We start from the raw sequence: 27396 nt of genomic DNA on the forward strand, positions 1-27396 counted from the left end.
AGCCAGTGCAGTATTTGTGTTGCTGCAAAGGCTGCAACGCAAATGTGCGCAGAGGAAAAGACACCTAAATATAGATGGCTGCAGTGGAGCACCTCCCTTTGAGCCTCAGCGCATCATGCAGATTCCCTTTAGGGTCATGGAGGAAAAACAGGTATTTCAAGGATACCAGGTCATCGTGTCTATTTTAGATCTCCACCTTAAGGTGAGGTGAAGAGCATCCTGGAAGTATGCGTCTGCTATCCAAAAAGTCAGTCTAGACAGCTGGCCCAGAGGTTGAGACTCGTGAGTCCCACCTCTGGTACTGAACTCTTTGTGACTTAGGCTTGCCAGAGTTCATTTCCAGCTGTGAGCATGTCCTCCTGAGCTACATTTTTTGTTTTTTGCAGGCAAGGTTCTCCTCTCTTACTTCTTAGAGGGACTGATAGTCGCGGGTCAGTGCCAGGACACATCCATTAATCCTGAGAGCATTTGGGCACTGTCCCTGAAAGTTTCTTCCAGGTTCGCTTCCTAACAACCTCTTCTCTTCTCCTTTAATTTCTACAGGCGAGTTTATACCGAGGTGGCTACAGCCGATTTGCCCCCTACTGAAGTGACGTGAGCCCCCTGCAAGTGGGACAGCCCCCCCAGATCATGAGGCCTGGCTATTGCAATATTTACTAGTAGAGGAACTCTATAGCAAGATGAGGAGGAAAAACAAAAAACAAAAGAGAAAATACTTTTTTATACCTCACTATGTTCTTTGAATATGTATTTTTTTTCCTTTAAATTTCTGCCTTTAATTCTTTTGTTCCAAAGATTGTGCTTTTTTGGTTGTTTTATTTTTTTGTTTGTTTTCTTATTTTTTTTTTAACTGTGGTAAAAATAATGCATTTCCGTGTCTGTATGTTGGTGCATAGCTTATCCTACCAGTCACGGAAAAGGCGATTAGCGTTAAGGAAAGCTGTTAGAAACCGAATATCATGCAATTAATCAGGAACACACAGACAGAGTTACTTCCCTGGGTCTGGTGCTTGGTGCCTGGGAGACAGGAGGACGTGAGGGAGAAGTCTCCACCTGCTGTGTTTCTGGTCTGCAGAAGGAAGCACTCTCTGGCTGTGGCTGGGACCTAAATGCTGGTGGGAAATAGTCATTTACGTGTGGAAAAGGGGGAAATGCAGAGACTTTCCTCGTTTTTTATCACCATCTGACGCGCACAGGTTTGGGACAGTTTCAGCAGTGTCAGGACTTTAGACTCGGCAAGAGAAGATTTCCTCAACCTGCCCAAAGACTTTGGCTGTTACCCGCTGTACAGGGGACAAGACTTTGAAAGGAGTTTTTGAGGAGGATGATCTTCCCCCTACACACAACTTATTCTAGCTGATTGTTGTCCATTGCTGGTGGCTGTAATTACCTTAGTTTCACATCCTCCGTTTCGAGATCTTTCTCCCTTGCTGTCCCTTTCCTCCCTCTCTTCCTCGAGGAGCGGCAGATGCAATGCACCATCACACAGAGTACCTCTGTTGCGGACAGCAAGTGGTTACAATTGCGGCGGTGAAGCCTTGATGACGAAGAAAGCTGTGGCTGAAGACTCAACCATCAGAGCCGCGCTCGGGCACGCCGAGGTCCAGCCTGCAAGGTCTCTCTCCTCCTGCTCATCCTGAGCTGCTTAGGCACTACTGCAAGTAATCTGTTCCAAATAACACGAGTGAGACAAACGAGTCATGTATAAGCTGCTGCGGTGAGGGTCACGCATGTGGGTTCGCGGGGGGGAAGAGTTCTTTATATCCAAACGTGATCCTGAAGTAGTTTCGTTTAGGTCAGGAGTTTGAGGGGAGGCAGAAGCGGCTTGTACAAGCTCTGAATTCATAGGAACTTCCCACCACAAGCTGTATCTGAGGCCCTTACAGAGCCACGTTGGAGACCTGGGGCCGTTTTGCCCAGCCTGCCATAGAAAGCTAACGCACCTGGGCTGCTGGGGCCGTATTGACACTACATATGATAAGATTTGGAAGTGGGGAGGCTGTTCAGGGGAGGACTCCACGACTCCCGAGACCGTCCCCCTTCTGCTCTCACCAGCAGCGATCTGGCTGGGTGACGGAGCTGGCTTTTTCAGCTGACTGCAGGAGCAGTGCTGCGGCAGGGAGCTGCTGCTCTCCAGCCCTCCCCGCTCAGCCGCTGGCCCCGAGTGCTCCCAGCAACCCCGATGCTCAGAGGCAGGTGCTCTTGTGCTATCTCTAACCCTGCGTTAGCCTAACAAAACCGCACTTCTCTGCCTCAACTCTCTCAATTGGTACTGGGGTGAGCTTTTCACCCCCAGAAGGGCTGCTTGGAGCACGGGTTCGTTGGTGGAGCCTCTCCCAACTCCTGCCATACACCTTCTCCTCCACCCACTGCTGATACCAGAATAGGAAACCTCCTGCATTTAACACTAAGCGGTGTCAGCAGGCAGAGCTCCCCGAGGAGGTGTCCTGGCCCAGCCATGCACAACCACGCATTTTTTGCTCTTCCCCAGCGAAACACATAGCCTCTCTGGGCGCAGCAGAGAGGAGGCACCTAAATGAGAAGGATGGGGAAGCCATGAGTTAAGCTAGAGACCCTAAAGCTATTGATTCTCTGGAGGAATAGCTAGAAAAAGGGGACACCAAACTGCCAGCCTGTTGGCCGCCTTTTGTTGTTTTTTTTTTTTTTCTGGTTTTGTTGTTGGTTTTTATTTTTTTTTCCAAGCCAAAGTTTGGTTTGTTGCTGTTATGACAATTTTTTTGTTGTTTGTATATAAATATTTTAGTTAGATTGAAAACGGGGAGGGGGGAACAGGGTGTTGGGGCTTTCACAAAATCTAGGAAATGCGGGGAAATCGGGGCACGCGGGGGCTTTTGCTGAGCTGAGGGAGGGGAGGGAGGATCTGTGGTAGAAACGGTCACGCTTGCCCTCTCTGCCCCCGTCCTGCGGTTCAGTTCAGCTGGTTCTGACTGCGGCTCCCCAAAAAGCTGGGCTCGCCCTCCCCGCGTGCCCTCCCTTGCCCTGGCGGTGCAATCGTCCCCCTCCCCAGCTCTGCCTCCCTCGGGCGCAGGGCGGCCGGCCCCCTCCCTGCCTCCCAGCCGAGTCTATGCACGGCAGCTTCAGCCCACCCGCGGCTACTGAGAGTCGGAGGGCTTGCGTGCGGAAGCGCCCACCCTTTGGGGGGCCACAGTCAGTCAGTCCTCTGCTGTAGCATCTCCGAGTGGTACCTGCTCCACACCGTCCAGCCTGGGGCCTCCCAGAGCCCGGCCAGCTCCCGCCGTGCCCCGCAGTTGATGCCACCACGTCCCCGGCCACCCGCTCGTGGTGCCGAAGCCGGGCTGCTTGCACGGCCGGGCGCTGGAGGCGGCTCGCTCTGCGGGGCGCGGTGCCTCCCAAAAGCTTGCCCGCCAGCCGAGGCTTTGCAGCGAGGTTTCTGGAGGAGATGCTGTGCCACGGCGGCAGCGCCGTGCTTTCTTCTTGGCAGACAGCAGCTCTGGGTTCACTCAGACGCGTAGCGAACTGGCTTGAGATGGGTTCAGAGCAGCCAAGCCTTGGTTATATACCTGTCTTCTGGAGAAGCGAGGACAAAGCCTATATCTCCCTATGCAAAATGATTGACTCTTCATGAGTTAACCTGGGCCCAGACAGCAGCTAGTGCTTGTCCCGGAGATGGATCTGCAGGCGCGAGTCCCCAGGGCTTGGCTTTCAAAGGGAAAAACTGCACAGGCGGGCTGGCAAATAGCTTGCTGCTTGTGACCTTGTCTGGTGGCACCGGGATTCCTCTTGATGTGGAGGAAAAGATGTTCCTCTAAGTGTTGCTGTCTGTACTGTCTTGCAGTAGGTCTGGCCAGCACACCGTATTATACCGGTATAATTTTGGATTGAAGTGCTAATTTTTTATTTTTCTTTTTAATATGCTGGTCCGTCTTTCCTTGTGGATATAGTTGTGCTGGTACAAAGGTGAACTCTACTGGCGTAGCACGTCCTCTGCTAGGAACGCGTTACAGCAGCGCCCAGCGCCCCTGCACCCCGTTGTGACCGTCCCCGCGCTGGGCAGGGTGCCCCGAGGGGTCCGGGACCTGGGGACACCAGGGAGCCCAGGCCGAGCCTCCTGCAGCCCTCTGCTCCCAGGCAAAGCCGTTGTGCAGATCCCGTGAGGTGAGCTCAGGTAGGCAAAGCCACGTTTTCAAGCAGCCGCTGCTCAGCTGCTGAAATGCCTGAGAGCCGCAGGCTTTGCCCGGCGAGGGCTTGCTCAGGAGCTGGAGAGCCGTGGGTTGCTCAGGGCTCTGTCGGTGATCCTCAAGGACGATGTGGGAGCAGTCGGGTCACTCCTTCAGGCTTGTTTCCCCATCCCTAAAGTGAGAGGCAGTCGTTTGTCTCCTGCCCTTGCCTCTTCTGAGTGTGAAGTGCGCGGCGAGAGCTGAGGAAGGTTGTCTGGCATAGGGGAGCGCAAAGCAGAGCCTCCCAGCCCCTGCCCCGTTCGTCCCCAGCCCGTCCCCATCCACATCACCCTGACCCGGCCCTGAACGAGTAGAGCAGAGGAGATCACATCTGGAGGAGCACTTAGAAATTGTATAAAGGGAAAACCGAGGGCGAGCTGGGTGAGCTCTGGGTCTGGCTCCAAAGGGGAAGGAAGCCCGCAGGCAGCTGCCGGCCTGGCAGGGTCGGGGGATGCTGTCCTCGGTGCAGAGGGGTGATGTGTGTACCTGTTTGCACTGTTTTAATATAGGAGGGGGGGAAAAAACAAACAGCAACCCAACCTAGTGAACGCGATGAACATCCAGTGTAGACTTCTTTGTGTTTTTATTTTGTCATGCTCTTGGAAAATGTCAAACATTTTGTAGTATACACCAGTGAGACTTGATTCTTTGTTGCATAAAACACTATTTTTGGTGATGTTAATGTCTGAAAAGCCTCTTCCCTCCACCCCCACCTTACTGGTTGCCCTCTCCACCCTCCAACCCCAGTACAACTTCTCTTCTGCAAGGAAAACTCCAGTCACCGAGGCAAGCAGGAGTCTGACGGCCAGAGTGCGAAATGGGGCCCTTTCCAAGCAGGCTCTGGGGTTTCTCCCTGGTACGCGTTCCTCTAGCCAGGAGTTTGCAGGACAGCCCCCGTCCCTCTGCAGCACACGCATCAGCGGCAGACTCAGCGGGACCGGGGACACCCAACTCCCGTCTCCGTTGCTGCTGCTGACCCTGGAAGGCAATTTTTTGTGGTGTCAGAAAGCTCTGGCAGCGATGGTCCTCTGGGCGCTGGGCCGAGCGCCTGCAGGGACCGGCAGCGCAGACCCGCGTCCCCCGCCGCCTCTTGGCGCCTGGTGGAACAAGGGCACGCCAGCCAAGAGCCTCGCCTGATTTCACCAGGAGATTGCTGGTGTCTGAAGCCGTCCACCCCAGTAGTCATTTGGCTGGCAGTCAGCAAAATGCCAGTTAATCTTGATTTTTTTTAATTTTAATTTTTTTTTTCCTTCCCTGAAGTGGGTCAATAATAAGTCTCTTGCCAGATTGCCAGCTCTCTGCTGGTGGAGGGGCTTGTTGTTTCCCCGAGGAGCGAATTCCTTACAGAAGTCAGAAATCAGGCCTCCCACAGGAGCCGTCTCGGTTTGGTCATGTTTTTCTATTTTTCTGTTCACAGTATTTTGTGTGTGCGCGCATGTTGTAGTTTTGGCAGCTTGGTTCGGCTGCGTTATCAAGTGACGAAATAATCCTCTCTTACCCCAGGGGATATGATTTGTTTTGGTTTCTTTTGGTTGTTTTTTTTTTCTTCCTTTTTTTTTTTTTTTTTTTTTTTTAAGTATGATAAATCCTGCTTGTAAATAGCTGGAGCTAAAACCTGGGGCTGACAGCGAACGAGAACCAGGGCTGTAGAGCGACATGGAGCTGGCGGAGCATTTTACTGACCTCACAGGCTGATCTACTTGAGACTTGGAGATTTTCCGTGCGAGGCTGAGATGCCGCAGCACCTCCAAAGGCAGCGACAGACTTGCCCCTTCACGTGGTCTCCCCAGCACCTCCCATTGCCAGGTACCGCCGGGGAGCAGGACGTGTCCCCCCGCGGGACGCGTTCCCTTCCCCTGGATCATTTCCTAGGACGCCCGAGCCGCTTGCCCAGGGTCCCATTTCCCTGCCGACTCTGGAGAAGCAGTATCTGCATCCCAGGGCTTTGTGACAGCCTCTAACTTCCCGCCCTCCCTCGTTAAGTATCATATTGTATAGTAGCTTTCAGACCATACAGTATTCATTGGGTTATTCCTATTATTATCAAGTAGCTGGAATTGTGAAGGTCGGAGTAGTTAGATCTTTAGCTTTTATTCCTTTTTTTTGTATTACTATCCATGTGTATAAATTATTGATCATGTTGCTGGCTTTTATAAACTCTAAGCAAGGGGGGAAACCCTTCCTAACCCTTTGCAAATGGTAATGAAGCACTGTTTTTAAATAAAAGAGAGAAACACCACTCTGCTGCCTCCTGCCTCTTGTCTGTTTTGCTGTGCCCCAGGTGAGTTTCGCTGGTGCATCCATCTCCCTGCCGGCCACCACGCGAAGAAAGGGGGGAGCTGGTTTGAGGAGCGAGCCCAGAGATGATGTAGCAGCAAGAAAGGGTGAAGCCTTGGCAAGCTACACCAGCAAAATCTCAGCCTGGTGCATTTGTGCCCCCAGCTCTCAGTAACCCCACTCTTATCCCTGCTGCCCGTTAGCAGAAAGCGCCGTGTGTTTGCCGTGTGATAGGGAGCCTTTCCCCCCCCCCCCAAGCCTAATCTGTGTTTGAACCCGTTAGCTTGGAAGGACACACGGCCGTTTCAAATGGCAGCATCAGTGTTTTCTTTCATGCCTGTGTAGCTGGGCTCCCGCTGTTGGCGTTAGCACGGGTTTAATAGTTAACGCGCACGGCTGGAAGCCGCCGTTCCTGTGTTGGGCAGAAATCTCCTCCGGGAGCTCGGACGTGGCTTTTAATCACCGCTCCCGTTGTCCTGCCTGAAAAAGGAGCATCGCGGCAGATGAGCGGAGCTTCATTCATATTCCGTGGAGTGCTCAGAGATCCTCAAGTGAGAGATGTCGTGCAAATATATATACAAATAATCAGATGCCTTTTCCGCTGAAACGATCCTAAAAATAACAAATAATAAATCCCTCTGGGCAATTTGCAAGTAATTATGGAAACACAGCCGAGTGAAATGATACAGCGGAATAGGCCGAATACAGTTGAGGGCAGCGCAGGACTATTATTTTTTTATTTTTCCATTTTTTGGAGATGCGAGACACCAGGCACAAAGGGAAGGGGACAGCGCGTGCCCCCGGGTGGCAGGACTGTGGGTAACGCTGCAGGGAGGCGCGCGCTCCTGAAGCATTCCTCCTCGGTGTGTGCCGAGGAGCTGCAATGTGTTCCTGTCAGATGATGCTCATTTCGTTCTAACAATAACTCGAGAGGATGTTCAACAGTAACTGCTAAAATTAGACGCCTGGAAGTCAGGGCCGGGTAACTGTCGTGAAGGAGCTGGTTCAGGGACTCTGCGTCGCGGGAGCTGGGAGACGTCTCGGAACGAAGCCCCTCTGTGCTGGGACAAGGGTATAAGGCAGGGGGGATCTTAAAAAGTGAAGTAAAGGCATTGCAGGTCTCAGCGTACCTTCATTTCAAGGCAAAGCAATAAAATGGCTGATCCTGGAATCGACTAACAAGTCCTTAAAGGTGTCGCATCGCTTAAGGCGGGCTTATCAGGAACGGAGCTCGCCCAAGGAGGCTGACACCGGTTCTTTGAACAGACTGCAGGTTGGCTGAGGAAAGGAGCGCTGCCCGTTTAAAGCGTTTCCCTTCTGCAAGTGTAAATAACAATAAATAATAGATGATTCACGAGGCAGTTGTGGCTGAGCGCAAGCCGCAGCGCGCGTTTTCACGTGCGTGGGCAGCGTCTGCAAAGGCTGGAGGTACCGCGGTCCCGGCGGTCACAAGGTTGCTCAGTGAAAAGATTTAAGCCCCAAATCCTAATGCCCAGGGAGGAGCCCTGATCCCCAGGCCAGCGGCAGGGCCGACCTGTGCTCGGGGGTTTGCTGCTGGCCTCCTGTTGCCTGCACTGCCTCGGGGCTGAGAGCCCGAGCATCCCTCTGATGGGAGACCTTAGCAGCTGCTGTGGGAGGGAGGGTTACTTGCACGCTTCCTTTCTGTCCTTATAAAAAGAGCTATCTGTTTATTCCCCAAAAAGAAGGATAATTAACTGCTCTCTGGAAGCACCTTACAAGGTGCCAAGATCTGACTTTCCTGGGGTTGTAACACACCCTGGCGTTCGGGACTCGAGGCGAGAAAAACTCCAGCCCCGTGCGTGGACTGAGGGACTTGCTGCGATGAGTTATTGCTGGAGAATTCCTAAATGTCATCCTGCTCCGGGAGCTCCAGTGACTCAGGCTGGCCAGCCCTCGACCTTCACTGCGGGTGAACCACCCGCGGTCCTGGCTCCGGCTCCAGGCCTTCGCCCTGGGCTCGCAGCGACCCTCCAGCCCCCAACCCTGGAGCGCTGCCGGTCCTCTTTCTGCTGCTTGGTGGGTGGAGGCAGCCCCACAAACCGAGCCCTCCTTTGCAGCCTGGCCTCGGCGTGCTGCACCCAGCGAGCCCTCGCCTGGTTCCTTGCAGCAGAGGGAAGAAGCCCCTCGGTGCTCGGCTCCCTCGCTGCAGCCTGCGGGCGGGCGAGGAGCCCTGCGGGGCCGGCACCCGGAGCAGCTGTCCCACTTTGCGGAAACTTTCTTGCCTTTTTAAGGACATGCCGAGTGCCGTGCTCTAACTTTAGCACAAAGGTATGGTTGACTTGGCTTTTTTTTTTCTTCTTTATTAATGGATGGATATAAATACATCTGCTCTCGGTGCCTGTCTTGTTCTTCCATGTGTAAACACCGAGCTCTGCCCCGGCTCTTTTTGATGATAAATTCCTCGTCTTTTGAATCACAAATCACTTTTTTTTGTGTGTGTGTGTGTGTGTGTCGGGAGGAAGCGTCGAAGCGCAAAGTCACTTTGCTTTTTATAGCAGCAGCGCTCTCCAGCTGAACTCGGCTCAGAAATCACCGATTTCACGGAGCCCTGCAGCAGCAGCAGCAGCAGCAGCATTAGCAGCAGCAGCAGCAGCAGCAGCAGCAGCAGCAGCAGCAGCCCCTGCGTGTTTCCATTGCTGCTAAAATAGCCTTCGTGCTCAGCCGGAGCCCTCGTGCCGCGGAGCGCTGCCCTCCTCCGTTGTTTGCCAAGGGTGCCCCCGTCCTCCCCGGCCCGCAGGCTGGGAAACCTCGCCGCGTGGTGCAAACACCAGGGCTTTGCTTTTCCCCTTCGGTGCACCCCCTTTGTGCTGCCGCTGCTGGCGGGGACGGCGCTCTCCAGAAATAACTCGTGGTTTTGGCCAGGCTCATGTTGGCGAGAGCGAAGGGCTGCTGCAGCGCTTGGGGCTGGGGGCTTTCTGCTTGCCCCGGGGGAGGAAAGGGAAAACCTGGCCTGATCCCATCCCTATTCCTTCAGGAGGTGGGAGGCACCGTGCTGTTAATGCCGTGGCACGAGTGGTGCTGGGGAGAGGAGCCTGGAGGTGTCCAGGGGGCCAAACCGAGCGATGCGCAGCCCTGGTGCAGGTCCTGGGGTTGGGACCCACCACCACCCCCAGCCTGGGGAACTGTCCTGCCAGTCCTCACTGCCCGAGTGCTGTGGGGCTGGGGGAAGCTCTCCTGGGTGTCTTTGTGCCACGTGGGACACAAACCCCACACAGAGAGCCAGGGGAGCCTTCCCCAGCCCCCAGGCAGCGCTCCCTGTGCATCACCACCAGCCCCCGGGGCAGGGGGGGGTCTCAGGGGGACATGCCCCTGCAGCGGGGAAGGTTTCTCCCAACAGTGGTGAATCACGCCTTGGCACACAGAGAGCTTTCTTCGCTGTTTTTCATTCTGTGCCCACACTTCTCAATGTTTCTCGTTTCGGGGGGGAAACATTTGGAAGGTTTTCGTTGCGGCTGGGGCCGCAGGCAGGCCTCCCCCGGGCTCCCTTAACGGCAAAAAAAGATAATCAACCCCCTTCCCCACCAAGTGGGCAACAAAGCCACTTTTAGAAAAATAAATGAACGCTCTGGAACCTTCCCCGCTCTTGGTGAGCGGGGTGTGTGTGCCGCCACGTCCTGCTTGCAAGCCCCTGATGGAGGCTTTTCACGGAGCATCCCCACGTCCTCTTCGCTGCCTCCCATCGAGGAGAAGAGCTGTGGGAGAGGCTTTGATGATTCACTTCCCACCCTGCTGGGATTTTGGCTGTTCCTGCCTGCAGGTCTCTCCCCACTGATGGCACTTGGGGACGGTCCTAAGCAGCCAGGGTGCAGAGCCAGGTTGTCCCTGCGAGGCAGCAGGGACTTGAAGGTGGGAAGGTGCATGGTGGGCCTGCACTTGGGTTTCCTTCAGAAGAGGAGAGATGCTTATTGTCCACGCAGTGCCCTTGTGTGGATTCCTGCGGCTTTGTGTGCCCCTGTGCTTTTAGGGGGGATCCTGAGAGGCCCCAAAGGTAGGGAGGAAGCAGGGTGCCAGCACCCTTACAGACACCACCAGGGCCAACGGGCTGCGTGCCCATGGTGTGCCTGGGCTCCTCTCGGATTGATGCCCACATGCAGCCACCCCCTTGCCTCCCTGCAGCTACAGCTGCACAGCTCCCCTGGGGCCATGTAGTTCTCCGTTACCCTGCTCTGAGCACCCCTGCCCAAAATACAAGGACATTTGCCGTGGGGACAGCAGAGGCAAGGGGCGAATCTCCTCTCTTGTGCACTGCCCACGGCCATTTCCCAAGCACGGAGCTCTGCTACGTTGCCCTGACTGCCTGGGGCTGCAGAGGGGGAGTTGTCCTTGCCAAACCTTCACGTGCACCCTCCAGCAGCCAGGCTGTCCCCACGGGACACAGTCCTGTCATGCCCAGAGCCATCAGCAGTGTTTCCATCAGCTTCATTCTGGCCCTGACTTCCCTCCAGATGTGCTTTTAAAGGTTATTTCACAGTCCAAGCCAGACAAAGTGCACACTGAGAGTGTGCCCAAAGGACTGACCCATGGGAATGATGGGGCTTGGGAAGACCTGGTGATCTGAGGTAGGAGCAGCAGAAAGGCAGGAGGTTTTGGTGGTTTTTGAATAGTCTCTTCTTTAAACAGCATTCCTGCAAACGGTTTGGAAAGGTCCCAGAGCTTGGTGTTATCAGCCCTCATTGCTCCACACCATGGTAAGGTGCCTGGGGCTGCGGTATCCCAGGATCTCCTGGCTCTCCAGGTGCAGGATGGCCATTTCCAGAGCCAGAGCTGTGCCGCATCGCTGGGGGCCTGTGGTGATACTGGGAACAGGACCTGCTTCTCCTCTTCAGCCTTGCAAGAGTCACCGACCAGCGAAGAGCGGCAAGCCCAGGACCTGGGGAACAGGGGTAAGACCTGGCTGCTGGTGGCCTGGTCACAGCTGCTTCGTGCAAACAGAACAAGCCCTCAGGTGGGAAATCTGGAGGCCTGAAGGACTGCCAGCATGGTCCTAACACTGAAAGTAGAGTCAAAAGGTGACTGAAAGATGCAGGGATGGTGTAGCATGGCAGGGTGGCACTGGGGAGGCACCTGGGTCCCCTCTGCTGGAAGGGCTGATGGGTGACCGGCTGTGGGCTCCGTTTGGGGACACCACCTCCTGCCCACAGCCCTGCACGGTGCCTCCTGCTCCTCACCTCCATCTGAAAATCACGGCTAGTACCTCACGCTGGAAGTCAGCTTCAGCAATATTTGTGCTCCAGAGATCAATCACTTCTGCGAGGAGCCATTCACATTCACGTTTTCATTGCCATCGCTGTGGTTTTACCTATTTCTGATATCAAAACGTGGGGGTCGTTCAACCTCAGGATGACCTTAGGAGACGCTGCGTTGCTCAGTTATCGAATTCCCCAGCCCCGCCAGCGGGTGCTGTTGTGGTGCCGTTCGCATGGGTCCATCATGGAGTTGGGGGTCGCTGTCCCCGTGCCGGCTGACACCCAAATCCCCGACGGTGTTTTACAGGAGATGTTTGTCTGAGCGGCGATGTTTGCGCTGAGGGTCGTGTCTATTTTTGCTGCCACGCCGTGTATTTTTAAATCGGGTTTGAGGAGCGTACAATGCCCGCGGCGCGGCTCCTCTCAGATCATCTGTCATGTCAGAAAGTGGTTTTGAATGTCTGTCTGCTCGTTTCAAGCTAAATATTTTTTCTGTAATTAGATTGTTTCAAATGTTATTTATTTATTTATTTATTTATTTATTTATTTATTTATTTATTTATTATTTATGAAGAAGAAGTCAGTATTTGGCTGCCTAAGCATGGTGTGACTACACGGGTGGCGAGCAAACCACGTCTGTGGAGCTGGTGTGGGTAGCTAGCCTTCATAAAATGCCCTCTCTTCTTTCCTTCCCTGGGTCCCGCGCTGTGACAATCATCTCCATCAGTTTCTAAGCCAGGATGTGCTGGGATATCACAGCTGTGTGCACGGAGGTGAGGGAAAAGGCTTCAGCCCCACGTGGCCGGGCTGCTCAGTGCTGTGTCCCCGGCTGGTCCTCGCCCCGCAGACCCCGTGTGGTGTCCGGCCACGCGGAGCCGTCGATCCCCATCCAGGTCCCCCCGACACGGGTACACCTGGGACACAGCCAGAGCATCCCTGCGGCAGAGCCCTGGTCCACGCAGCTGTGGAAAATGATGAAGGTCTGGGGCAAATGTGGGTTAATGCTTTTCTGCCGCCAGGGCGCCTGAAGTCATGCTCTGGCAGAGATGGGGGGAGGCTGATACATGCACGCGTGGGCAAAGATAGAAAGGAAGGAGCAAGTTTCATACTTCACTGAGGCACTTGAAAAGCATTTGCTGCTGTTGTAATTTCACTCCTGAGCAGACATGGCAAAAACCACGGCTTCTGGTTTGCTTGTGAGTTCATAGGTGGAAAAAAAATAGAGAGAGCAAAATAAAACATTGGTGTCAATCTCATTCAGCCTGAAAATATTTCTTTTTGGCTCCTGGCAAGCCCAAACCCCCCTGACCGCTTTGGCTGCTCCCTAAATGAGAGGTGTGGGCAGGCAGCGAGCCACCAGCCAGCATCCTGGTGGCACAACGGGGGGGGGGGGGGGGGGGGGGGGTCCCTTTGCCCCCAGCTGGGTGGGAGAGGCACTGGGATGGCAACTGGTGAAACTGGGCACTTGGCGGTGTGCGGGGAGAGACGGAGCAGGGGTGGTCACAAACCGACAGGGTGAGCAGTCGTGGAACTTGTGGCTGTGCGGATAATGGGAGAGACACTAAAGGTAAGAAAGGAGGATAAGGATTTAAATTAAAATTTTACTTCAAAGGGCATGGTGGGTAGCTGAGCTGCTAGGGAAAATGTTCTGAAGTTTGGGGGTTTGGTTTTGGGAGCCTCTGTGAGTGCGAGCTTCCACATGGACCTCAATGTGGTGCCAGGGGAGCTCCGCCTCAGAGCACAACCTTTTTTAAATTATTTCTACCCTAATCTGTATGAAGTAAGTGTATAATATGAAACCATGCCACTCAACATACGATAACTTTGTCTTAGCAGCAGGTGCTTTCATTTTTCTTATCCTCTGTATGCTAGGCACACATCCACCGGCTGTTTTGTAAATAAGCTCGCTTTCCTGCCTCAGCCATGCCAAGGAGTGCGTTGGGTGCACCCACAGCTTTGCTCCTCAGGCTCTCCCCAGAGACCCAGCCAGCTCTGCTTGGCATTGCCTCTCTCCCAGCAGCTCCCCTGCTTTGTCCCTTTCTCCTCGGGAGCTGATTTTCTCCCATGTGCTTGCGGAAGCACCGGTGGCTGCTGCCACCACGTCGCAACAAGCAAAGGGCTGGGAGCCACGCTTGGGGGCTTCATGGTGGTGCTGGCCACGTGGGTCTTACGGATCTACTTGGTCCTGTCTGACGTCTCTCTGGACACGTTTTCCAAACCTGCAGGTTAGGAGACCCAGGAATGCTGGAAGCTGCGTTAGAAGTTTCTGCTAAGCCCCTAGCCAAACTCCTTGAAACATATCTTGAAAGGTTTCGGAGCGGGTGGCTTAAGGACGCTGTTCATGGAGTTGTTGGGAGGGGCTTGCTGGTGCTTGTGCTGCGCCAGCACTAAGGAGACCACCAACTGTGGAGGCTGCAGTGGGGAAAAGGTCTCACGAACCTCCTGCTGGATGGAGCAGGGGAATAAAGGAAGGGTTGGACGGGGGGACTGACCCTTCAGGCTGGAGGTTCACCCCGGGACGGGCTGCACAGTGCAGGGGAGAGGAGCACATCCCTACCGCACGTGGTCGGCCACCAGTCCACGTCCTCGCTGTTGGTTTGTGGGGGTGCTTCACTGTGCTCTGACTCTTACTCAGAGCTCCAGTCGTTACCGGAGAGGTGGGGAGAAAAGATCAAAAGGGCAAGGCAACGAAAACAGGAGAAAAACACACGTGGAGGAGCAACGAGGGGAGAGAGAAAATGACTGTTCTACTTGATCTGAGGTTGAGACCACAAAATATTCCTAAACATGGATGTTTGACCAGGAAAGCTTTTGGAAAAAAATGAATGAAGAGAAGATAAGAACAGCTCCAAAAAGGGATCACTTGCTGCTTGGGCTCCTTTTAGATAAAGCTGATGCTGCCTTCTGAAATGTTTATGGACCACAGGGGAACCTGATTAAAAAAAATCCCACCAGCCCCAAGCCATACAGTGGCTTCCAGGACTCTGGAGTTTCCCACATCAGCTCCCTGCTGGTTTTCTTGCCCTTTTTTTTTTTTTTTTTTTTTTTCCCCCTGGAAAATAACCTGCTGTACAATAAATTTCACATTACTGTGAATTTCTTGTGATCTGGGTGCTTGCTCCCTCTCTCTTTGGATGTGGCTGCATACACGGGCCTGGATCCAGGAAGACAAATCAGTGTGTATGCGGGAACAGCTTCTGGCCACTGGGTGTCTTGGCTTCACCCCTCCTGCTCCGTCCCTCCTGCATCATTGCCGCACCACTGGTGTCTTCTGGGGCTTCCTCCTTGTATGCTTTGTCCTGCAGAAGTCCCAAGACCTCTAGGCCCTTGTTGCTGGTAGCCATCAACTATTTTTGGAAAATGGAGTGAAAATCCCATGTCCTGGTGGCATCTGAGGACTGGCGAGCGCAGATCCCAGCAGGGATGGCTGCTAGGAACGGGAAGCGGAGCAGAGCAGCAGTGAGGGCAGAGGAACCCCCGCAATCACAGCGCCTTTCCAATAACACCGTCTAGTGCCGGCGTGTCGTGGCCCTGCGGCACGTCCCACACAAGCAAGACAAAATAGTGTTCGGCTGGAGAGAGAGGAGGAGGGAAAACGGTGTGGAAAGTATAATTGTCAGGGGAAGGAAGGACTTCTGCTTGGGGAAATGAAGCATGAGGAATGGCTCTCCTACGATCAGGAGGCCAAGTGCCGATTCCGTGATGTCAGGGCCGAGGCTGGCACCAACTCTCCCTCTTGTGGACATTCCCCTGCATGGTGAGCAGCCCTCAGCCCCCGATGGCTTCACTGCAGGCTGCGGTGGGCTGGTGGGATGTGCTGGCTCTCCAGAACTCCTGGATTCACCAGAAAGCCCTGGAAGATGCCAGTGCCAAACCCAGAGGAGCATGGATTGCCTTGGAGCAGAGAGCTGCCGCGTCTGGTGAGACCTCTGCTGCACCCAACGGGGAAGGAATGAAAAGGACCCAGGCTTCGATAAGCAATTTCCAGGCAGATCCTGCTGCAGACCAGCTGGATCCGATCAGCTGAGTCACCAGCACCAGGGCATGTGGATGAAGGAGAATGATGAAAAACAAAAGCCTGGTGCCTGGGGAACCTGCAATTAAAAAGGCACGAAAGATGGGGAAAGATGGGGAACTTTGCCTGGTACTGTTCTCTCTCTTTCTTTTTCTCTTTCTTTTCCTTTTTCTCTTTCCTTTTCTTTTTCTCTTTCTTTTCTTTTTCTTTCTTTTTTCTTTTTTTCTCTTTCCATTTTCATTATTCCTTTTGAAATGGGCATGCCTTGAAGCTGTTTGTGAAGGGTTGGAAAGCGAGTAGCAAATTTTGGGGTTTACGCATTGGCTAATCTGTTGCAGAGTCACCAAGTCTCTGGTGGTTTTTTAACATCTTCTCCCAGTAGGGCTGCAACCACGTCTGAAATACGTTTTGGGGGAGCACATATAAGAGGATTAAAAAATTATAAACCCATGGAGAATTCTGCCTAAGGTTGTTGAACACAGGGATGCAAATACAGCCTTGGGAAGTCCCTTAGTCTCGGGTTGCCGTGATGGAGTAGGGCTGTTCCTGCTCCTTACACTCTGCCTCTGGATGCTGTTGGGGGAAGAGGCAAGATGAGCTTCTAGCTATCCACTGATTCTGTGTGTGTAAGATGCTTACAGGTGGGCTTTCCAAAAGCCTGGGACACCCACCTGTGACCCCAAAGAGCCGAGCTGTCTCAGCAGACTGAGCATTTCACAGGGATGCTGTGTTACACCACGACCACGGGACCAGGCTGCTCAGCACGGGTGAGATGCTTCACTGCTTGGTTGGTTGGGCAAGGCTTGTGGTCAGCACCAAGCCCCTCTGTGGACCCTAAAAATCAAAAGATCTGCAGGAAATGAAGACAGGTGAAACTGCAAGAATGACAGTAACAGGAAGAAGATGCAGAACAAAGCCCATCCCAAATCCAGTGATAAATGCCCTGCTCCTGCAGCCAGGCCACCAGTGCTGTGCTCAGGGTGTTCACTGCCACCAGGTGTTGATCTGCTTGAAGAGAACATTTAACTTTTTTGCCCAGGATTTTCTGCAGAGGGAGCGGTTCCCCTCTGTAAGAGTACTGGATCGCAGAAAGCACTGCTGGATTAGGGACTGCTTACATCGGTGCTCTTCCCAAGAAGGAAAAAAGATCTTGTGATCGCTCTCCTCGTGTGGGAATGATAATGCAGAATGGGGCACAAACTTTGGAAGTGGCCAAGGGCAGCGGGAAGCAAGGGCTCATTAAAAGGCAGGTGCAAGCATCAGCACAAAAACGTGCATCTGGACCTCCCCGTGGGCTCTCATCTTGCAGAAGCCCCGTGCTCAGGGGATTAGAGGCAAGGGGAATGAATAAGTGGGTCTGATTCCTCCCACAATCTATGCTGTATCCTGGTTAGTTCCCCTACCTCAAGAGGCAGCTCTGGCGCTGGAAGTTTTCACCATTTCACTCATTGGCAGGTGCCTGAGCCCTCTTGCAAGGTGAGGCACCCTGCAAGGTGCCCTCGCACATGTTTTCTGGCCCTTGCCCTTTCCAGCTGTCCCTCAGCAGGCTGTAGCTGCCAGTATGGTGTTGAGTGTCGGTAGAGAGGAGCGAGGCAGGAATTCCCCTCTTGCTTTATTATTTCTGTACATAGTGCAGAAATCCCTGGGTGTCACTATGGTGTTATGAGCTTTAATCCACCTGATTCCTAGAGGTCTCCTGGCTCCTGCTGGTATAACCCATGCTCTTACCTAAAAAAACATTTCTTCCCTTTGCTCCCGGAACAGGCAATGCTTTACAAGCTGCTTGTTGCCTTCTAATCCTCCTCCTCCTTCCTTTAATGGCACCTGCATTTACCCACATACATCCTCAACCCTTTTGGACTCTGGTATCCTAGCCCCAAAGGAGAGCCTTGCAGCTCCACAGGAGCAGAAGTCGCTTCCCCTGTTGGCTCCTACTTTGCAGCCCAAATATTCTGGTCCTGGACTGCCCTGCTGCTTTCGTGCTCGCTCCTCCACCAGATCCCAGTGCCAGCCTGCAATGAGCACCCCACTTAGCCCAGCTCAATGGTTCATCCAGACACTGCCCAGCTGCCCAGGTGAGGGCATGGGAGCTGTGGATCAGTCGTGCCATGGCTCTGTGCCACCCTGCGCTCCCTCTGAGGACAGAAAATGACTGTGTCATGCAGTTGCCTGTCTGATAGTCACCAGAGGTCAGATCCTGTGTGTACTGAAGTGAAGGTAAAGCGCCCTCTGACTTGGTGGTACAGGGCCTGACCCCATATTGAGATGCTCCATGCGCAGCACAGCTCTGCAAACCTACAGCCCAAACCGTGCCCCTGCGCTGCCATCTCCTCCTAATCATTCCTCTTCCTTTCAAGCAGGTGCTGGGTCACCTCCCAGCTGCTGAAATCCATCAGTGTGCAGGAGCCCTGCCTGGAGGCACTGCTAAGAATAGGGCTTAAGGGCGAGGGGGAGAGAGGAGAGAGCCTGGAAGGGATTTGGCTGCTGCCAGCACCAGTCAGCCCCCACCAGGTCTCCTGCAAGAGGCAGAGGACATGCAATGCATGCAGCGCCCTTCTTTGACAGCCTTCTGATCCTGAAAATAAAACAAACAATGCTCTTGCCTTGCTATGGCTGTAGGATTTGCTGTTGCTCTTCTCTCTCTGGCTAGTGCTGCTGGGAGTGCAGTATCCCACCTGTCTGTCTGTCTGTCTGCACAGCCTGCGCCGCAGGCTCCGAAAGCAAAGCGCAGGCGCACCGTCCTGGAAGAAGCCATGTATCAGCAAAATGCCATAGAAACCGAAGCTGGGCTGCAGAGGGCCTTTTCCCCAGCATTATGCAATAGCTAATTATGTAATTGGGAGTTACATAACGCACCCGGCTTCTTCGGCGTGCCGGCCTCCCCCCGACCTCTCCCCTGGCAGAGCAGCACGTGCCAGGCTGGCATCAGGCTGCGCGTTGTGCAGCGCGGGGGCATGGCACAGCCGGGGCTGCGGCCGTCATCCCAAGCCGTCCCCTGCTCCCAGGTGGGGTTTTTATTTTTAATTATGTCATGGGGAAAAGGTTCATTGAAAAGGAAAAAAAAAAAAAAAGGGGGGGGGAGGGGGGGGGGCTGTCAAAAAAAACCTTGTTCACCTCTCTGAGTTGTTTTGCTGTGCAAACACAGATGGTCTGGGGTGTTAAAATTGAATGGTTTTGGAGCATCCTTCTCTCCCTCCTGCTGGAAAGTGCATTTCATAAACGTATTTGAAATGAAAATAACCGTCACTATGATTCTTACCAGTGCCTGTCTCTCAGGCATGCATTTCCCTCCTTGCAGCAGCCCTGGCTGCAGAGAAGACAGAGCTGGAAATTATTGCAGCATTGCTACATTACCTGCCAAGGCAGGGTCGGGGACTACTGGGCTCTCTGGCATTTGTTTTACAGGCCGCGGCTGGCTTTCTCTCTCTCTCTGCAACAGTGATACTCTAAGAAAAACTGAATTTGGCCAAAAAGACTGGGAACTGGTGCCTCCCTGCTGCCAGCGTGCAATTCCCACCGGGGTACTCCGGCCCTCCCTGTGCCCTGTGTTAGGAACTGGCACCGGCTGCTGCTCCTAGCGCCGTGCCCTGCAGCCAGACCTCGTTCTTCCCCTGGCTATCCCAGGGGCTGAACCTCTCTGATTGCTCACAAAAGGGGAAATAAGCAACTTTTCCCTTTGCAGGGATGCTGCACGGTCTAAATTCACTGATACCTACGGCAAGGTTTGCCGTCCGTCAAGGAGGGAGCTGTTTTGCCAGAAAAGACTCTTCCCCTACCCTTTAGGGAGGGGGGATCCTTTGCTAAGCACCTTCTGGATAGACACCAGCCCCTGCAGCCCCTAGGAAAGGCCACAGGCCCCCTCCAGCCTGCGGATCCTGCATGGGGACAGGGATGTGGCCTCCCCTCCGCGTGGCTCTGTCGCCCGTGGCCACTAGATGGTAGCAAGCCCTGGCCGACAGCTCCGGGCTGCTGCAGCGCGACCGGGGGCTCCCCCAGCAGCACCAGGGGGTTTTGGGGTCTGGGCCTGGTCATGGCCATCGTCCCCTTGGCGGACCTCACAGCGCAGCCAGACCATTGCGAGACCCCTGGTGATGGTGGCACGTCGGCTGCTGTTGCTTCGCTTCACCGCGCCCCAAAATATTAACGATTTAATGCTCGTTTAACAAGAGCGCTTTATGCACGAACACGGGCGCGCAGGTGTGGTGTGGCCATATGAAAAGGCCACCCGATTGCCCACGGGAAGGTGACGGCCGACATGTCGGCTCCCGGCACTTGGTGTTTGCCCAGATGGTGGTGCCAGCTGTAGGCCTTGCCCTAGGCGATGAGCAGAGGGCTGAGGCACGCGCTGCGTCCGCGCGGCTGCTGTAAGGCTTGTAGTCATTTTGCAGGCTGTATTTATTTATGCTCCGCGGGGAAGAGCTTACGATTTCATTTCATTGCCGTTTCACTTGTGGAAAAACCAATATGGGCTCCCCTGCCCTTTTTAAGGCCTCTGTCCATTCACTGTTAGTGTCTGTACGGAGATTGTTGGCTTCACGGCCCTGGGGACAGCTACAGAGCGACAAGAGTCAACCAAACTCAAATGAGGTTATTATGGCGACTGAGCAGTTTCAGCACGGGGAATACAACAGAGCGCGGTGCATAAGCAGCTGCCCCTCGTGTACGAGGAGCACACATTTCTCTCGCGTCTGAAGTGCATGTAAGCCTGTAAGGTCAGCATTCAGGATCCTACCCAAGGCTGAGCATGGGGCGGCGCAAATGCTTGTTTAGTGTGATAAGGACTTGAGGAGCGAGGCTGCGGGGATGTGATCTCTGCTGGAGGGCTCCCAAGCGCTCCTCCATCACTTCAGCCTAGTTTGGGTAACTGATAGTGCCCTGGTGTTTGCACAGGGAAATCAGGATGAAATCTTGGCCTGGAAGAGTTTAGGAGGCAGGTTTTTGGATGTGAGGCAAACTGGTGCATAGAGGAGAGAAGCAGAGGACTGCAGGTTGGCTTGGCTGACAGGCGCTTGCTAAGCACAGCGGGAGAAATTCTCCTGCCTCTGGGCTTGGAGGCCAGCCGACACCTCCGCCTGCCTCTGGCCACCCTTCCTACCCTTAGGAAAGGCCGCAGGGTGCTGCACGTCTGGGCAGTGCTGCTGGCTGGGCTTCGCTATCGGGCCGTGCACTGCCTGCACTCACCCCTTGGAAGGGATAAATCATCCCGCTGGCATGCCTGGCTGCTATCGGTCCTGAGGAGGCTGAGGAGATAGCCTGGGAGGTGTCCAAAATCATATCCACGGTGGCTCGTGGTGGCTTTTCCTCCTGATGCTGATACTTGGCATGACAGACCTCAACCCCCGCAGGGGAAAGGAGAGGCCTCTGGAGGGGAGGAGCAATGCTACCAGCCATCCCGGCCTGGCTTCTCCCTGCCTTTGGCAGGCAGGGGCGTGGGAGGCGGGCTGGCCTTGCGGATGACAGTGCTCTTCAGGAATCTCCCGCTGCACAGTTTGACACCATGTCTTTAGACGCCTGTCCTTGGGAAGCCGGGACAGGCTCCTGGCAGTGCGTTTGGGCAGTGCCCTTTCTGTGGAGAGTGGGACGTGTGCCAGTCCAATACGAAAAGCAGAAATGATGCCATCAGTAGCACCCACAATACCACCCGACCCGAAATAGCTTCCTAGAAAAAAAGAGAGGCTGATTAGGTTAGACAAGCCTGAAAGAGAGCAAGATGTCCAGCTGACGATTAACAGGTGTAGGTCTGTGAGGAGGGACTATAAATCCCGCGGGTGAGCTCTCCAGCCACCCTTTTGGGGAAAGGCAACTGCTGCAGGCAGCGCTCAGGACCCGTCTGCCCCCATCTTCCCCTGCCTCCAGTGAACCATGGGGCTCAGCGACCAGGAATGGCAGCACGTCCTCACCATCTGGGGGAAAGTGGAGGCCGACCTCGCCGGCCATGGGCATGCAGTTTTGATGAGGTAGGCAAGAAGTGTTGGTCCTAAGAGCAAAGCTGAGAGACTGAGGAACGCTGCGTACGGGGACTCGTGTTCTGCAGCGTGCATTTCAGCAGGCTGTTTTCTTTTAATGTAGGGCGGTGGCATTCCATGGCTATGGTTTCTGGCTAAAAAATTGCTCACTGTGTGAAGGGGCTGTGATTCTGTCTTTCCGTCTGTGAGTGCAGGAGGAGGCCTGCGCTGCTTTCAAAGGATGGAGGCACTTTGTTGCTCCCTCTACCTGACCTGCAGGCGAAGCTCTGCTTTGGATGCTCACTGCCCAGGCACTGCGGTGAGAAATGCTGGAGCAAACTGTGTGTCCTGGGCCTTCAGGTGCTGTGCAGCAATGGTGTGGGGAGGAAGGGATGGAGACGGGAAGAAAATCAGCTCTGGCAATTGTCTTGAAATCTCTGATTTCAGTAAAATTGACTATAAATTACCTGAGTGTTTCCCTCTCTCCACCCTGATGTCACTTGGCAGAGTCCTGCCCATCCTGCTTTTTGGCCAGACCCCCCAGAAATCCAGGCAGTAAAACTTGTCCATTCCCTGCTGATGAATTTGGGGTCTGGGTGTCAAATGAGGCACATCCTTCCCTGTGCTTCCCTCCATCCAAGGTCAGAGAAGGCATGCTCGTGATGTCCCCATATGAGAGGACCCCTGTCCCTACACTGTCCTTGCACTCCTGAACCCTGAGAGACGAACACCCTGGGAAACAAGCAAATCACAGAAATGCAGCCTGCAAGGGGTCTGAGGGCTGTGGAGGGGGAAACAGCATCGTATCCTACCCTGTCCTTAAAGACCAGAAGGGTTGGAGATGTCAAGGAGACCCTCTCCAGATGTCCCCTCAGCTTGTGCTCAGCACCATATGCTAGGAGGGTACGGACGCTGTGGACAGCAGTGGGGATGTGGCTCTCACACAGGGGGTTTCCTATCTCAAGCACAGCTAAAGGGAGGACCCCACACCAATGGTCAAATCCACAGTCCATTCAAAGCTTTTCCAAAAGTGAGCCAAACCAGGGGGCTGTTTTATTTATTCTGAACAGTTCAGCTGAGATGATCCAGAGCAGGTATACTGGGGTGGTGGGCAGCAGAAGGCTGAGCCCTCCCCACTTGACCACCTTTGTGAGGTGGCTCTGAAACTGCCACAAGACAACAAAAGCAGTTCCCAAACTGCATAGGTAATACTGCTTTTCCTCCAGGTATTGAAGGCCGAGCATTGGCATCAAATGCTGATCCATGGCATTAAAGGTGATACCCCTCTCCCGTGTGACTTGGTGCTCGCCAGCACACTAGCAGGTCATTTCTTGCTCCTTCAGGGGGTTTCTGAGGGAGGGGAGAGGCAGGGGAAGCCCAGCAGGCTTCTCTTAGTTTAGAAATGTGCCTGCTTTTGCCTTGTTAAAGGCTTCTTAGGTAGATGACATATCCTGGAATATGTTTAGAAAATACCGATCCAAGTGGATGTTTTCCGAAACAAACAAATAAAACATTCCTTGGAAGAATATTCAAGGGTCTCGGGAGTATCTTGCCTTTGGCAAACATGATTCAGCCATAGCCAGACACGATGGAGGGAGGCTTTTAGAAATAACTCCATCCCATTGCATAGGGCAACCTCATCTCCCTGGGTGAGAGACAACCCTTGTCATAGAAAGATACAGGAAAAAAAAGAGAAGGCGTGTGTTGTGCTCAGCACTTGGTATAGTACAGAAGTCCTTAGAAGATGTTTGAAGGGAAATGTTGGCAAAGACTGGTCACTCATTTATAGAAGCTTTTTGCTGCAGGACAGCTTCTGTTTTGCATATGGCTGAGGTATTTGTTAATGTAGCCTAACCTATGCTTACATGATATGTCAGAGAGTCTGGCCCTCACCCAAATGGCCACTTAATAGGAGGCATGTTTGGTTCCAGATGGGACCAATCCCTAGGAAATCACAGGACCAGCAGCTTCCCAAGGGCAGAGCAAATGAGTAACCACGGTCCTGCGAGAGGAGGCTGGTTTGGTGGCTGCAAGCCCTGGGCCAAGGGTCCAGACCCTGAAGCGGGCAGCCTGAGTGAGCTACTTCATGGATGCGAGCCACTGCCCTTCTGGTGCTTCAGCTGGTTGGGTTATGCCCATCAGAGCGCATAATACCTGAAAATAAACTTGTGCAAGGGAGCCGATGTCTCTCAAGACCTCATTATTAGACTGCTCCTAATAACCAGGACAGCCAGCGTCCCCCTTTCACCCTGACTCTAGGACTCTGGCAGGGAAAAGAATGAACTTTCCTACCAGTTTGGTTGCCAGTGGTGTCAGCATCCTGTCTCCTGGGAAATGCGGCAGGGAGGAAGTGGGGGACAGCGCTAGCCTGGCTTTTAGCCACCTATCTGCCTTCCTGATTTCATTTCCATTTTGGGATCAGAGCGCCTATGTATAGCACTGAATGGCAGGGCACCGCAAGCCTGATGCCCCGTGCTCTTCTTACCCACTTGCTCCCAAGGACTCTCAGAGGTGCCATGGTTCCAGATGGAGGAGCCACACTGCCAGCACCACGCTGAGCTGGGGCATGCAAGAAAAGGGCAGAAACTCAAACCCTCTGTCTGTGTTCACAGGGTGGGGGCACCGTAACGTCTCCCACTGAGCTGATGTTCAAACACACCCGAGCTTGAAAGTGAGGGACGTGAGGCTGGGGCCTCTTTTCTGGTCATTGCAGAGATGGGCTCGGAAGAGGGTCCTGGTGAGAGTCTGGGGTCTACAGTACCTCGCAGGGAGACAGGCTGGGGGAAATACAGGCTAGCTCCTCGGTGAGAAAGTGAACCAGGGAGGACAGGTGTTTTTGTTTGGTTTTGTTTGGTTTTGCCTTCAGATGAATGCAAGAACACAGCTCTCATTGCCGTGACCAGCCTCGGCCCTTGTCTCTGTCCTAATGCAGTTGACATAGCCCAGGGACTGGTGCCAAAGAGTTAGAACAGCTATAAAAATAAAACATAATAATAATTTAAAAAGGGATTTTTTTTTTTTTTTGATTCCAATTGTACGTGGTTAGGGCAGTGTCTCTGTCTCAGCCAGAGGGAATGGAAAAGAGATGGGGTGATCACCTTAGGACATGTGTAAAAGGATGGGATTAAAGTAGATCCAATATTCAAAGAGAGGTACATCAGGACCTTCTGCCCTCCAAAGACAAGAGGCATTTTATCATTTGCTAATGATAAAAAACAGCCTGGGTAAAACAGATGGTAGAAGAAACTTCTGCACACAGAATGTCATCTGGCTGTGGAACAACCTACCAGAGGAAGAACAACCTACACAGATTTAGAATAGGGTCAACTGCTTTTCTGGCTTTCCATACACGCTAAATGGAACGACTGTGAATGGTGACAATTTGGAAAGGGTCTAAAGCATCACAATTGCCAGATGAAAGCACCCGCTTCCAGCAGGGACTAGCTAAGAGCTTTCTCTGTGGGGGGAAGCAGGTTATCATACATTTTCCTGTCCATATACACCTGGAGCAGCTGGACCTCAGCTCTGTTCTGGATGACAGCTCTGTCAAGTCTCACAAGTCCCTCTGCTTCTGTCCACAGACTCTTTCAGGACCACCCTGAGACTTTGGATCGCTTTGAAAAGTTCAAAGGCCTGAAGACCCCTGATCAGATGAAAGGCTCTGAAGATCTGAAGAAACACGGAGTTACCGTCCTCACCCAGCTGGGCAAAATCCTGAAGCAGAAGGGTAATCATGAAGCAGAGTTGAAGCCCCTGGCTCAAACCCATGCCACAAAGCACAAAATCCCTGTCAAATATCTGGAGGTATGCAAAAGGGCAGGGAATCTTGTTGTCTGATATGTAATGAACGTGTGCAGGACAGCTACGCAAGAGCTGCACTTTTAGTTAGTGATGTTTAGTTGTTTTTTAGTGAACTCTCAAGCCCAAGGCCTCTGTGTACAGGCAAGAGGCACAGAAAGGGCTCAGCTCATGGTATGTGAATCTCCAAGTTTAGATTTCCCATTCCAAACACCATATGCAGTCTGAGACACTCTTGACAATAATAAACCAGCCCATGCAGCCCCTGCATGCCTGGGAAACTACATGACATAAGAACTGTCAGTGGCTGGACACGAGGGACGTACAATTTTAGAGTAAGCCCTGGAGAATCCACTGGGGACCAAGACCCACAAAACTAAGTGTTGCACAAACACAGGCATGAATTTGGGCCTCAATGGACAAGGCAGGCAAAGAGTGGGAAGGGCCATGGTCTACTCAAGGTCACAAAGCAGATCAGTGTCCGAGCTAGGAACAGAGCCCAGTTCTTCTGCCCAGCCCAGGCTCCTTGCATGCTAGACCACAGTGTCTCTCCAGAGACTGTGGGAAGGGCTACTGAATTAGCTCGGAGATATTTCCAGGCTCTGCAACCTATTTCTTAATCTGGATTTTCTGAAAATAAACCTTGAGCGTCCCTTCTGTTTTATTTTTATTATTTTTTTCTCTCTCTCTCTCCTTCCTCACAGTTCATTTCTGAAGTCATTATCAAGGTCATTGCTGAAAAGCACTCTGCAGACTTTGGGGCTGATTCCCAGGCTGCAATGAAGAAGGCCCTGGAGCTGTTCCGAAATGACATGGCCAGCAAGTACAAGGAATTCGGTTTCCAGGGTTAGCGTATACGCACAGAGGGACACCACGACGGAGGCCTGGCCATGCATCTTAGAGAAGCTTCCCCAGCACTGTTTTAGACATCTCATGATTGGCCATCCAAGACGTGTGGGAATGCTTTGACAAGAGGCCGAGAGTCACCACAGGCAGAGCAGAGGCACTCAGAGTGATGTCCATGATAAACCGTTGTCCTTTCCTGGCTTCACGTATACAAGAGAAATAATCTGTTTTCTTAGGAAAAATAATATAAGGGGTTATCTGTCAGCTTCTGCCTATCCCTATGCCCTTTTTATTCCCCCCTCCCCAAAACCCAGTCTCATCCAAGAGGAGAATGTCATGGCAGGACATGAAGGGATGTGGAGGAACAAGGGGTGTATTGAGGAGTGCAGTGAACAGGAGGGTGAAGGAATGATTCAAGTGGTGCAAAAGGGATGTCAGGGTGGGAAGTGGGGACACCACTTTCCTTTCCTCTCCCAGGTGAGACTGTTAGCAGGTTGCGGTGGAGAGCTTTCAGCGCCGTCACTGATGTTACCTTGTTTCGTGGGGGTGGGAGCATGTCAGTCTCCGGGGTCTGCCAGCTTGGCAACTCGCTGAACTCACATTAGCAAAACTATAAAGAGTAGTACACCCTGTGATCGTAGGTTTCTGGCAGCTGCTGCTATGCATGTGAAGTTGTGTTGCACTGGGAAGTAAAGTATGCGTTTCTCAGAAAATAAAAAATTCCCGCACTGGCGTCGTGTGTTCGCTCCTTGCTCCGTAGGAGCCCCAGCGAGAAGTTGGGGAGATGGAGGAAGTGGAGGAGGTGTTTTGTGTATGCACCCAGCCACCGGCGCTGATGCTGCGGTGCCAGCCCACAACTTGAGTGGCATGGGGGGACCTGGCCACTCGTGTGTCACCGCGGGGTTACGACCTGGTTACTGGACTTCAAGGTGCCAAAACAGCATCCTTCGTTCTGCACGAGAAGCGCTCCCTGACTCAACGCCGTGGCTGCTGCTGAGCGGCGGGGATGTGGAGGGGATGGCCTTGGCCACCTGTGTGCTCTGCCTTTCTCTGTGTGCAGGAGGGAGCCAGTTGCTGCGTCCTGCTAATGACGGGGAGGTTGCACACAC

The 27396-nt window shown here is 53.4% G+C and overlaps 2 protein-coding genes across 23 annotated transcripts in view; both read left to right on the forward strand.

The window, feature by feature from the left end:
- RBFOX2 (RNA binding fox-1 homolog 2) overlaps positions 1-6438 on the forward strand; it is a 177684-nt gene extending 171246 nt beyond the window's left edge. For all 21 annotated transcript variants that reach the window (XR_013945181.1, XM_080576858.1, XM_080576873.1 and 18 more), the window contains one exon: positions 544-6438. Coding sequence is in view for 20 of the 21 variants with exons in the window: in XM_080576876.1 (XP_080433002.1) it covers positions 544-598 (55 nt within the window). In the remaining variant the exon portion in view is untranslated. The remainder of the gene's footprint in view (positions 1-543) is intronic.
- A 7703-nt stretch (positions 6439-14141) lies between these two features.
- MB (myoglobin) lies at positions 14142-27020 on the forward strand. 2 transcript variants are annotated; one of them, XM_080577174.1, is made up of 3 exons: positions 14142-18703; positions 25225-25447; positions 26146-27020. In XM_080577174.1, exons 2-3 carry the CDS (start codon positions 25295-25297, stop codon positions 26290-26292), a joined length of 300 nt encoding a protein of 99 aa, XP_080433300.1. In that variant the 5' UTR covers positions 14142-18703; positions 25225-25294; the 3' UTR covers positions 26293-27020. The 2 variants fall into 2 exon arrangements, with proteins under 2 accessions (XP_080433300.1, XP_080433299.1); XM_080577173.1 differs by lacking the exon at positions 14142-18703 and adding an exon at positions 18792-21655.
- Positions 27021-27396: the final 376 nt, after the last annotated feature.

The sequence above is a fragment of the Anser brachyrhynchus genome (assembly GCF_964034855.1).
Source record: "Anser brachyrhynchus genome assembly, chromosome: 1".
NCBI lineage: Eukaryota > Metazoa > Chordata > Aves > Anseriformes > Anatidae > Anser > Anser brachyrhynchus.